The 13,947-nt window shown below is 37.2% G+C and overlaps 1 protein-coding gene across 5 annotated transcripts in view; it reads left to right on the forward strand.

Annotated features, from left to right (window-relative positions):
- Nucleotides 1-13,947, forward strand: part of LOC117399458 (cAMP-specific 3',5'-cyclic phosphodiesterase 4D-like) — a 365,779-nt gene that overhangs the window by 100,615 nt on the left and 251,217 nt on the right. For 3 of the 5 annotated variants that reach the window (XM_058990254.1, XM_058990267.1, XM_058990283.1), the window contains exon 1: nt 6,090-6,427. The exons of the other annotated variants lie outside the window; for them this stretch is intronic. In XM_058990254.1, coding sequence (XP_058846237.1) covers nt 6,105-6,427 — 323 coding nt within the window. In that variant the 5' untranslated portion in view covers nt 6,090-6,104. Of the gene's footprint in view, nt 1-6,089; nt 6,428-13,947 lie in introns of those variants that run through there. 5 annotated transcript variants of the gene reach the window in all.

Here is a 13,947-nt window from a genome sequence, read left to right on the forward strand (position 1 = left end):
CTGAGGTGGGATTTGAACCGGGGACCTCCTGGTTACAAGCCCATTTCTTTAACCACTGGACCACACAGCCTCATATATTACAATGACCTTCCTCTTGCTTTCTGTTAGTTTCCTTTGGCAAATGCTTCCCTTTGGTTTTTATCTGTACTAAATTAAGTAGATTAGATGCCCTGAATACAAAACAAACCAACCAACAACAACAAAAAATAAATACCAGACATTTCTTCTGTATTGCTGAGAGTGATTGCATTAGGCAGGAAGGAGTTTCTGTCTGGCACTGCAGTGCTGAGTGGGAATGACTAAATGTACCAATAGAAAAAGAAAGGAAAGCACTCGATGTCAAATTTAATGGATATATGCAGCAGTGTTTCCATTCTTCAGCACAGAATATTCTTTAATCCTGGTCCAAATGTTTTAGTTAGAAACAGGGCAGAGAGGAATCATCACCATAGGCTTACTACTTGTCTTCAATTCAAACATCTGAAACAACAGGCTAGACAAGGTACATTATTGATTTAGTTATTTATAATGATCAAACTTCCTAACTAAGGGAGTACAAACATTATGCTTAACATTTGTTAAGCACAAACACATTGTGCCTCTGGATTTTATTAAATGTGGGATTTGATTACATTATAGGTAAAAAGTACTGCAAAACTGTATGTCCCACATTATTTCCCTGTCTTAAGTCCTATTCAATCCAACAAGATTTTTTTTTCAGGTTTTGCAGTAAAATGTAATGAACTGTTCTGTTTTAGTACAGAATTGTTTCATCCTTTAACTAGCACCAGGTTAAACAGCCAGTACAAAGCCCTCAACACTGCAGGAAATGCACTTCCCACAAGACTTCCATCCATTCCAGACAGTTTAATGAGCAGACACTGGGATTACAGAAGTAATTCCCATCTAATAGGGTTTAAGTTGTTAGGTATTCATTAAAATAGAACAAAACATGTTACTTACTGTGAAAGATTCCACTTGTTGAAAGGTTCATTCACCCCTTGGATGCAGACCCAGGCACAAGATTGAGGTATTTTAAAGCACTTTCATGCATTGTTTTTATTAATTACAGAAATAAAAGAAAAATAATCAAAACAAAAACCTAACTCACACATGGAGTGCTAACTAAACTTTTTAAAGAAAAAAACCCTAAACTATAAAACCAGACAGCTAAGCCATTTACTGGTTGCAAAACACACAGTTTTTGCAAACACAAGCAAAAAGGTTGACACGCTACCTTCTTCTAAACCACACAGGTTTCTTCTCCATGACAGCCTATCTTCACACAGACTGGAGACTGCCCAGAACAAACATTTCTGCCCTGTTATATACCTGCCTGATAATTACAGGCAGGTGACAGCAATTAAATAAACTTATTACACCTGTGTCTGTGCGAGCACAGCCACACCCACATACATGTATATGGCAGGGCCAGAAATTAACCCTATCCCTGCTAGCCACCAACACATTTTCTTCAGGCAGGGATTTGCCCTGCCACACTTACACAGCACAAAACAAAAGCTTTCTACACAACGGCTGAGTGCTAATCAATAACAGTCTGACTGTGATTTAATATAGAACAAACATATCAGATCAAACAAACCAAACCCATTCATATTTGATCTGGTTTTATCTTGTCTTACTTTTCATGTTAAAGGAAATTACTTGGAAAACTTGTGTAACTACACACTCCTAGTGAGGATTGCTCTGTTTTTCAGGATGCTTTGATTCTGCAGTGCATATCCCTTAACCGATTGGACAAAGTCCATACCAGGAAAAGCATGGTGCCACATCCAGTTTTGTCCATCTGACTGGAAGAGAATATATTTCAATTTTTGCAGTCCACAAGGGTTTTTCTAATCCCCATTGTTGCTTCTCAGTATACCATGATAAAGGGGAGTGTGCAGTCCCCATAGAGACAGGGGCTAGTGGGCAGCTGCTTGGTCTTGGAATCTCAGGCCTGTGCTGCTAATGTCTTATTGTCCCGTGTAAATCCTGAGTAATGGTTAAAATGCCAGGAGGCCTGTCTGCATGGACTAATGCGTACTGATGATGAGCCAAGAATGCATTCAAGATCAGTGATCACTCGAAATTGATTCTTAGCAAGCCCATTAAAGGCTATGAGGTCAATCAGTGAATCTTGAATGAATAGGATGCTGTGGCAGAGTGTCCCGCCCCTATATATATATATATATATATATATATATGCGTACTGTTTACTTATTTGTATTATTGTTTGCGGTGCGGGTAAAAGCACCGCATATTTGTTATTGTTTTAGATTTTAAAAACCTTGTGAGGATGCGCGACTGATCAGCTACTGATTAGCTGACAGTCACGCATCCTTACTAAACTCGTGCAGACGGTGACCATCTCCCGAGTTAATTCATTGATTAATTGTTGCTAATCGGGAGATAAGTCACTATATATGAACCTGCAGCTCTCTACCCTAGCAGAGAGTGTACAGAGGAGAGTACGGGAGAGTGAGCAAGGAGAGAGAAAGCCAAATAGAAACAACTGCTAAGCGTGCTAGTTTTTACCAGCACGAGACTTATTTGTTTATTTGTTTGGCCAACGTGCCCTTTTGATTGTTTGGTGTTTGTTTTATTCAAATCTTTTGTTTTTGTTTATTATTTAATAAAAGGAGCTGAACACCGTAGCGCTCGGTTTCACTCCGCCACAGATGCAAATTCAGATAGTATAAAGTAGGGGGGTGCAGAGGAGACAGGGCTTGTACTCACACTCATACACAGAGCCTTCATACTTGTACATGTACTTTTACTTAGCTTGACTTGGGGGGTTCTAAAAAGGGAAGTGCCATAAAATCGGATTTGTGGCCCTTCCAAAGTGCCCAGATAGTTCTTAAAAAGTATTTGACTGTGATTTGGGTAGTTATGAAGTCCTAATGTGTATTTCTATCACCAGAAGTGGTGAGCTAACACCAGAGGTGCCCTAAAATAAGTACAACTTACAATCATTGTACTTGCATAATACTCATAAAGGCTGGCATGGTATGAATACTTGCTTATACTCTTGACGGATACTCTTTATGGAACACGACTCATCATCACCGCTCCTGATTTCCTTTTCAAAGCTTTTCACGATAAATCTGCCCCGTTGTGTACTGTTCTTAAATGGTTTATTTTAACCATATTTTTCCTCAGTGAGCTGTTTCTTTGGTAGCTTAAAATCACCTGCATCACTTCCAAAATAGCTCTCAATATATTATTCTAAAAGGGGTTTTAAACTCTCTGTAATTATGTTTTTTTCCCCCCAAGTTCAAGACTGCATTGTGTTTAATATAGATCCCACTTTCAATTTCCATCATCAGAAAACCTTGGACAATAAAAAGAGGAATGAAAGATACTGCAGCAATATTTCCTTGTTAGAAGAACATCACTTTAAAATATTAGAAATGTAAAATAAGTGTTTGATTACTGAATTAATAAGAATATTACTAATAGATTTGTAATGGTATATTAACATTGCATGTTAGTACCATTCTAGAATACAGACATTACTCCTGACCAGTATCAACAAAAGTCACTTCCAACACTTGAATCCAATACTGAGAATTTAAAACCCATGTGTTCTGTCAGCTTCTGGACATTGCAGAATAAGCATTCTCAGTTTAAGCAATACGCCACAACATTATGTGTACAAATCACACTACACTGTTGTCAAATAATCAGGTGCACAGTGCAAAAAAGTCCCTATTCTTACAGTTACAAGGCTGAAAAAATGGCTGCAGTTATACTGCCATTCTGTAAAGAAATGTTATGTTTTTTCTTTTAACAGAATACTCACATTTCTACACATTTTAATTTAAATATGATGCCTCAGTATCTATTACCAGACCATAATAACTCAGGCAAGGATGCTGTCAGCACGAATTCAACCCTTGCTCGCAGCCACACAAACAATATTTATTTTATTTTAATCAATTGATTACTGAAATGACTGTTGTTTCTTAACTGAGGTAGGATTAATGACCTGTTGGTGCTGAAGTCTGGGGCTTGACATGGCGAAACAGACCGAATATTTTTAAATAAACAATTACGGAAAATGTTGGTTAAAGAGGCCAATGAACTAGTAAACAGAATTTTCAAACCTGACATAACACTACCCTACAGTTTATCTCGAGATTACAAGGGGCTGCAGAAGGCCCACAGGTTTACCATGAGGATCATTGACGTAACACTACCCTAAACAAACTCTGCAGACAGTTCTTTGTATATATATATATATATATATATATATATATATATATATATATATATATATATATATATATATATCTTTGGGTGAAGAATGATAAAATAGAGAAGGGTGACATCATGTGTCTCCCCTTTGATTGAGTATAAAATGGGTTACCGTAAATATGTTTATAATAAGCTGTGACACTGAAAAGCAATAAAAAATATTGGTTCCTTACATGACTAATGAATTAGAAGCAATTTTAAAAGAAAATATTACTTTAATTGGAACAGATTTATTGTACATCAATCCATACTGTCCTTATTTTCTGCAGAATCACAGCACACAAAGAAATGAGTTCTTCCATCTATTATTAGTCATATACATATACACCCAGGTCCAATACAAATACACCCCTTGCTTGAATCACTGCATTTTTTCTATCAAGTAATTTACTCACTGTGAAGAATAATATTAAAAAGAAATACTCAGCCAGGCTTTCTATTTTTTAGCTCTGCTGAAGGGCTCAATCGTTAACTTTTACTTTGGATTTAGTGTGTAAGTGACCAAGGTTGCTCGAGAAGCATTGATTGTGATTTGGCAATGCTACAGCAACGTGTCTTTGTAATGAAAAGTAATACACATTAATGGACAGTAGTCTTCAGAGACTGAAAAAGAATTAACAGTAAGTAATTCCCATCAGGATATTAGTCAATTCGAGATTGGTATGAAATTATATTACAGCTTTGAATGTTTTGTGGTACAAATACATTAAATTGTATGACCTCGATGATCTTAATAAAACAAACGTACTTTACTGTATTTAACATGCTCCCGCTATACAACTGCTAAGAGTTTCAAACCTTTGCTTAAGGTACTTTTTTAAAAAAAATGCATACTGTATAACGTAACAGCTAGTTATTCATTTTAAAAAGAATCCAAGGTAGCAACTAATTATTTAAAAATATCTATTAGAAGAAGAAAAATATATATATACAGTACATAATAAATCTAACATAATAAATTATCGTAACATTTTGGGAAAATCATCATCTTTTCCACCGCAGCATCACCTTTTCATCATCTTTTCCGTCGTGACTACAGTATTTGTAAAGGGCAGTTTGTTTCCTCAGAGACGGTGTGTTTTTCTGGGGGCGTTCATGGCCCGAAGGCATCAAGCAGACTCACTCTTAAGAGACAAACACAACTTCAGCAAAAACAGAGCTTTGTGGAAAGCGATCATAGAAATTGATTTTCAAAGCAACATGAAACAACATCGTGTAGCCTGGCTGACAATAAGTCAGTTCATAAAGACAGCTGCTTCGAACAAATCTAGTTGCATCTCAGCCAACTACATTAAGCACACGATGCACGTTTCCAAACGTTGCTTTGAAAAACCAGCCTTACTTCTTCAAATGATAGCTATTGGAAAGAGGGCTGCTGGAAGGTGAAGCGAGCATTTCAGATTGGAGAAACTGTTCAATAGCGTGAACAGCAGTAACTAAAGGGAAAATGAACGACTTCATGCGCACAAAACCTAATATAGATAAAGGATAAGAATATTTTAAGACAGCTGTCGATAGTTTTTTTTTAGTTGCTGCTGTAGCTATATTTAAATAAAAGAAGACGAGACACAGAAAAAAAAACAACTTTGTGAGGGAAATAACAACAACAAACGTCTCGTTAAAAAAAACTGATCTGGAGATGATGATTAGTCACATTGTACTTTTGAAACAAACTTTCTGTTGAAACGCTATACTGAGCAGTGACGTAATTCAAAAAAGGAGCTCTCCAACTTTTCAGCACTATACAGCTGCTCAATGCGCTGTGGTTTGAAAACGTGGACACGTTAGACTTCTATTTGACACCGAATCATATTCTTTGATAAGGGAAAACTTAAGCAATAGGGATGGATGCTGGCAGCAGTGAAGTCACACCGTCCCTGGTTGGCAGCAGCAGCAGCAGCGGCAGCAGCTCCAGTGGAAATAAGAAAGCTCCAAAGCATTTGTGGAGGCAGCAGCACCACCATTCGCTCCTACATTACCATCAGCACCACCATCATCCGAGTGGAACAAGGAACCGCTACACGGTGAGACAAAGAGGCTTTTCTGACACTGAGAAATACCTGTGCCCCAGAAAGATGGACCGAACATACGCAGTGGACACCGGACACCGACCCGGTTTAAAGAAATCCAGGATGTCATGGCCATGTTCGTTTCAGGGACTTAGACGGTAAAAATTGGCTTTTTTTAAATAAAGTTAAACGTGTATGTAGGTTATTGTTTTGCTATGTAACGTTTTTTAAGGTCTAAGTAAAGCAATTTGATCAAGAGGTTTTGAAAATATGTGGTTTTATCTTAAAATATAACTTTCTACCGGCTTACTACGTTTAGATAAGAAAGTGGTGGTATTTTTTAAGTCTCGTTTCTACTTGAGAGGTCTTCTTACCATCTTTGTGACAGTAGATGTGCAAGAAAAAAAAAACATATTTATTTACAGGTATAACTTGGGTGTGGATGCATTGAGCAAAGAAAACACTTGCAGTTCTCTTCACAGGACAAAAACAGTACACAACTGTTTCATTTAAGGTGCTTTATAAACAAAGTAAATTAGTAATTGTTTATAAATGAGTGTACTTGAGAAGAGATCGCTTTTCTTTTTCTACACGGTTGAGAAAAAAAAACTCGGTTGATTGTATACTGTTAAGCGTTATTAAATCACGTGTATACATTTTATCACATTTTTTCTTGGACAGTCGCTTTGTATTTGAGGTGTAAAAGGCAAACGTCCACAAGTACAACGAACAGGACTGTGAGCGTGAGCATTCAGTAATAGTCTGTGTTTTTATAGGCTTTCTATTCCCGATCGTACCCTACAACATGTATTATCGTGAAACCGAGAGTGTGGCATTTTCATTTAATATTTTTTTTTTGTCGTTTATGAACAATAGACTTCATCAGAAAAAAAAACAACAAAACTTTTACAATTCAAATCTCATTGTACTGTATTTACGCGTACATAATACAGTACATGGTATAATGACGTTGTGGTAAGCCTGTGTGATGACACGGGTGCCAGACTTGCATTGTCTCCAGTTTTGATTTATACCCTTTTCTGGCTGATGCATTTTGTTTTCCATATGGAAGGTGGGTTGACAAAATACATTCCCCTCATTTTTTTTCTCCAATAACCATATCCTACAAACTACACAACGTAACACGTTTTGCATTTGGAGTTGAACAGTTAATAGAAGCTACAGTATAAATACATATCATATAGCTGTATTTCCGTTCAAGGTGAAATAACATTATGCATACCTGGAAAACACGCTTCGCAATGCTCTTAAAATAAGCTGGAACCCTCTGAATTGCATTTAAAGGTATCAGCAGTATTTTAAAGTCGATGGGGTTATACTGCAGTTCTGGAAAATACGACTGTAAGCTCATAAAACGTGCTTAGCTTTTACAGGAGATGAGGCAAAATAAGATTTAGATTACAAACTACAAAACCAAAGAAGTAATGAAATGTGTGGTCTCCATAGTACAAGTACAGCTATGGCCAAAAGTTTAACATCACCTAGAATTTTAGGATTGAAACATAATATAAATAAATAAATAAATAAATAAATAAATAAATAAATAATGCATTTAGCTATTTTATTTAGAATCATGCAATCAAATAAACTACTAAATGCTATTGCAGAAGGCTACCTGAAGCCACAATAGTAGTACAGTATATGTTCAATTACATTTTTGTCAGTTTTCCGTTAAGTATATGGACAACTACAAAGCTGTATGTAATTCAATATGTTTACATAACATTATTCAGCAGGTTTCATTTGACTTTATGAAGGAAAATTAGTTAATTATAGAGGGTAATGCTTAACTTTTGACCATAGCTGTAGTTGTAGTGCAGTATTAGTCTTAGTAGTATACATTTATTTTAACATTCTTGTAAAAAGATAAGATTTTTTTTTAATCAACCATAGAATAATTAAGAGGCATACACATTCATATATTGTTCTTCCCTCAGCTCTCACTAGATGGCACTGTTAAAATTGATGGCTCTCTAGTAGACTAAGACCAAGTAAATCAGCAATGAAAACTGTATTTTAGTTTTTACAGTCAAGTCTGTAGTTGCTTTTCATTCATTCCCAAGATGCATCTTTTTCAACATTGCTGAGGTGAAAACCCCAAGGTGCCCTCTCCAGATGGTGGGATAAGGAATGAAATACAGGGTGATTAGAAAGTAAGTTTACCACATCAACGCATACTTTCTAATCACCCAGTATACCTCTCTCAATTATTAAAATGAATTATACAGACCAGCTACTTGATCAAAACGTGTACTTGTTTCTATGATGTGTCTGCTTTTTTCTTTTCTTTTGGGGAAATGGTTTTTCAGTTTTTTCTCCAAAGAAATTGCTATATCACTCTTCAAGTTCATCACTGATTTACTGTAGGTTCTTTTTCTCTTTTTTCAGTGATTTAATAATGTGTTGGTTAATAAAGATGTTTTCTTTTAATTACAAAAAAATGCTGCATTTCTGGGACATGAACATGATTGACATAAAGAAGTAGTATTTGCTTTGCAGACAGTTATATGTCATCTTGATAAATATCCTTTCAGCAGTCATACACTAGCAATTTCAGATTTCTGCAAACATCTACAGAGCTACCACATTATAATGTGGTTGTTGGGGTCCATAATTAGGAGGCAGCGATATTTGTTTTTCGCCTAATAATGAATATTGGCATTTTTGTTCCTGAAATGTTTTACAATGCTGACAAGCCAAATTAATATTGTAGCGTATGGTAGAAAATGAAGGAAGGAGGGACACATACACAGTTTGCAGGTCCTCAAATCTACAGTTTACTGGGACGATTATTCCTTTCCTCTATTAGCCTGGGCCACACCAAAAACAAAAAGCCCGCCGCACACAGCTCGACTCGAGCCGTCCCGACTCATCTCATCTCAACTGGTCGTACAGAGTCTGGATGAATCGTAGCATGAATCGTAGCACGTGTGCGTGCCCTAAAAATCAAGATTATGCAGATTTCAGTCGGGATGTCTTCAGATTTGAAGATTGAACATGTTGAATCTTTTTCAGACACAGTTTCATTCGGATGTGATCAGTCTGTCTGTGTGCGGCGGTTGCCAACCAAGACTGACTGAGACCGATTAGTCATAAGGATGTCAACCAATGGTGAAGCAGGTTTAAGTGACGTAGCTTGTCATGTAACTTGTCATACAAGATGGCGGAATATTGACAGCTTTAGTTCCACAGGTAAAAATACATTTGTTTTGTCCCGAATTCATAAATACCAGATATGTGCACATTTGAATAGTTTTTTTAGGCATTTACAAATCAAAGGTAAATGTTCAATTTACCTGTTTATTATCAGTCTATTGGCAGCCTATATTTTCTTACTGAGCGAAAACAGAAGTAACTGGTGCGTCGATCTCCAGTAGGTCACAAATCACAAGCCCCTAGATCCACACGCTGAGAAAAAAACTCCAAAGTCAAATAAAAATCAACAGGTTGGATTTTATTTACCACAGGCTAAAGTGTAGACAAACAATACAAAAAGTCAAACACTGCCTGAAATCTTTGCACGGTGTAAATGGTCAATAGCTAAATTAATAGGCTAAGCGCTTCTTTTGGTTGCCTTGCGGCGCTGTCGCTATGTTGGGCTAAGTTAAAACAAAAATGTGTACAGGGCAGTATTAATTAAATTTGCATACATAGTAATCACCAGTATATAGTTGTGGTCAGTAATTCAGTCTTAGCAGTGTGCGACACCCAGTCGTGAAAAACTCAATTGTGACATCAAACCAAAACTGAGCACAACTGATCGCAGAATCTGTGCAAACTCAGATGAGATGAGTCGGGATGGCTTGAGTCGGGCTGTGTGCGGCGGGCTTAACAGTATAAATCCCAGGTCGTTACAATATATACATTATAATAGAAACTGCTATTCCACCAGTTTAAAGTTTACACCACTCTTATTAAAATTGTATATTTTGTATAATAAATGTTGTAAACTGTAAATAAATAACACAGCATCCAAGGAAGTTTATACAGATGTGTATAAAGTTTCTATTACAATTTATCCAAACATAATTCACGATAAGATCACCAGGGCCACTTAGCACTAGAACGACCACATTTATAAGCATACCTAGAACAACCATGAGCAGTCAATTTGACTGGCTTATTAAAAACAACATAAATATTATAATGAAAGGACAAACAATTGAATATAAGTTTTATAAGTTTTATTCAGGAACGTCATATAAAGCATCTACACAACCGAAACATTGTAAATAAACGGACATTTGAACAGAAATGTGTTTATATACAGACATATTACATTATTATTATTATTATTATTTATTTCTTAGCAGACGCCCTTATCCAGGGCGACTTACAATCGTAAGCAAAAACATTTCAAGCGTTACAATACAAGTAATACAATAAGAGCAAGAAATACAATAACTTTTGTTCAAGTGAAGTACAAGTGAAACCTTAAAAAAAACAGTAAAAATTAAATAAACAAATATTTGAAAATAAATTTGTGTATATTCAGGTATATCATGTACATAGTACAACTGAAACAATGTAATTTAAGTGTGCCAAGGTCCGACTGGAAATAACATTAGTAGAGTCACGCGACAAATGCGTAAGGGCGGCAGCACCTGTGTTGAAAACTGGAAGAAAGTGGGTGGCAAAGAAAGCCGTGGAAGATGCAAAGGTTGCCCTTCGAATCGGTGATATAATGGGGCAAGTTCAGCATGGAAGGGGGGGTCTTGGTCTCAGTTCAGCTCCTCCTACGTGGCACAAGGCAGCCCCAGCTCAACGGAGGAAGCTGGTAGTCAACAAGATGCAAAAACAGGAGGAGAGGATGAGGTGCTTAAAGGTCATTTCCCAGGCCAAGCAGAGCGAATGGATGAGATGGGAGAGTGTGGAACAACGCAAGATAGGCTGGCAAGACCTATGGACAATGGAACAGAGCAGGATCAGTTTCCTCATCAGGTCAACATATGATGTTCTCCCATCACCACAGAATCTAAACCTCTGGTAGGAGAGGATCCCTCATGTCCTTTGTGTTCATCACCTGCAACATTAAGGCACATTTTGAAGGATATAAGGTGGGTCTTAGCCAAGGACGGTTTACTTGGCGCCATGACCAGGTGCTGCGATGTTTGGCCTTTGCATTGGAAGACAAGCGTAACATGACCAATAAGTTGCCACCAGTTCCATCGAAATATTACACACAAAAGACAACATTCCTCCACCCAGGAGAGCAACCGCCAAGAAAAGGTGTTAAAACCAAGCCTCGCCCAGGACAACTGGAAGCTGCTAGAGACTGGAAAATGCTGGAAGATGTTGGTCAACGGCTTATTTTTCCACCTGAGATTGCCACCACTAACCTTCGACCAGATATTGTCTTGTGGTCTGGAACAGCACGTCTTGTTCACCTGGTAGAGTTAACAGAGCCATGGGAGGATGCTGTAGATGAGGCGTATGAGAGAAAGAAACTATGCTCAACTAGTTTTATATTTAGCGGTCAATTTGACCGCTCCAGGTCGCAATAGATATGACAGTATTCTATCTCCCTAATTTTTGCAGCTACGTTATTCTTTGTTTGTCAGGGTAATTAGTACATATATTTAGGAAAAGTCAGGGAAGAACAGCTCTGTATCTTAAACACACGCACCGCAATTTCAATTTAAATTCTAAAAACGGTCAAAATGACCACCTTGGTCATTCCAGTGTTAGAATATCTGGGGGAAATGAGAGCCACGACTTTAAGGTGTTATAACTGATTCCGCGCTGTAACAGGTCTATAGCAACCTGGTATTTTCTGTAAGCAAATAAAAAAGTATGCACCAACAATCGATCATTCAGTATCCTCTATATAATCATTTACAAACAGTGACATGCATCACTAGATATCCCATAGAATGTGCTGTATGGAACATTCAAAAACAAATTTGATTTATAATGTAGTCTAACCGGGCGCCTGCGGGCTTGCCTGTAAGCTGCCCGAGAGCTGCGTTGTCCTCCGACGCTGTAGCTCTTGGGTGGCTGCATGGTGAGTTTGCAGTGTGAAAAAAAAGCGGTTGGCTGACGGCACACGCTTCGGAGGATAGCGTGTGTTCTTCTTCGCCCTCCTGAGTCAGCGCAGGGGTTGTAGCGTTGAGCTGAGCCTAAAAAATAATTGGCCATTCTAAATTGGGAGAAAAATATAAAAAATAATTGGCAACGACTAAATAAAAAAAAAAAAAAAAAAAACTGCTTACAAATAAAATGGAGGAAATTGCACTTTGGTGTAATCTCGCACAATCTCTCAAGAGGGAGGGCTGTAATTGAATCCACTCTCGCACTCATCACCCGCATCAAATGTGCGCAGGGATTCCTTGTGCATTGATGAAAGCACTGACATATATGAAGGCCATTGAAAAATGTAGTACACTGCAGGCTCTGCAGTCAAAGAAAAAAACAAACTATGTGTTTATGTAAAGGGGTTCTGAAATGGTTTCAATGCATTTACAGTATTGTGAAGAAACACTGATTAAAATAGATCATCTTTTTTTAATAATTACCTGTTTTTTCAGAGGATGGGATATGTTTTTTCTGGCTTGCATGGAGGTGTAAATTAGCATATTTCTCTAACTGAATGTCCAGTTATGGTTGGAATGAAAATGCCATGAACAAATTAACTCTGGGGCAATTCATAAAATTTCATTTTCTTTCTTGTGGAAATGGTGTTGCATTCTAATACATTCTGGTGCACATTCTATAGAGCTGCACACACACATATGCTTGAAGCCCACTGTTAAAGAGCCATTTCAGACCAATCAACATGACTGATGATATTTTTTCCCTCAGCAAAATTATTACTTAATGTCAAGGTTTTGTCGTGTTTCTGTCAGAAAAGCTTCTTTGTCTGCCATTCAGAACACCTACAGTTTCTACAGTATGGTAGGCTATCCAAACAAAATATATTATTGAACAAATGAAAACACTATCAAACATTGGCCTCAAAGTAAAATCCATGAAGTTGACTGTCTATATATTATGAAAGATTGATTTTTGTGGGTACCGTTTACAGGCTGGTGTATTGAGGGTACTGTAAATTATTTTACTTCACTGGACATAAAACATGAGACTGCTTCTTCTAGCTTCTTTTAGCTGCCATTGTAAGCTGAAAGCTGAATTGCTTGGAAAAGAGTGTTTCAATGATTGTGCAGTGACATCTCTGGGCATATTGTAACAAGCACAAAACAGTACAAGGACTTTAAACATAATTAAATGGCAGTCTGAAGTGAAGCACCATCTTAATAACGTGCCACTCAAACTCAATAACGTATTATACTGTATATTTGTGCTGAGAGTTTTAGATAATGTTTTCCTATTCAAGGCTTCCCAACGAATGTTTGTTTTTAACTTATCTCGTTTGGCATCAATTTTGCACTGACTCTAAATCAAATGACGCTGCGTTGCTATGCAGATACAGAGCTTGATATAGGAAGGTATGACTGTGTTCCACATGAAAGACTAGATTTGTACACAGCAAATCAAGAGCCAGTATTCCACATCTGCTCATTTGTGATATGCATCACTACTCGGCCTTGCACTGAAATAACCCCCTAGGACCAGAACTAAGTCGTTCTGATGAGCTGTGAAAATTCATATATCCACACTCAAAAATCAAATAGAAGGTTAAAAGGAAATAAAATAGAAT

Source organism: Acipenser ruthenus, chromosome 2 (genome assembly GCF_902713425.1).
Source record: "Acipenser ruthenus chromosome 2, fAciRut3.2 maternal haplotype, whole genome shotgun sequence".
NCBI classification, from domain to species: domain Eukaryota; kingdom Metazoa; phylum Chordata; class Actinopteri; order Acipenseriformes; family Acipenseridae; genus Acipenser; species Acipenser ruthenus.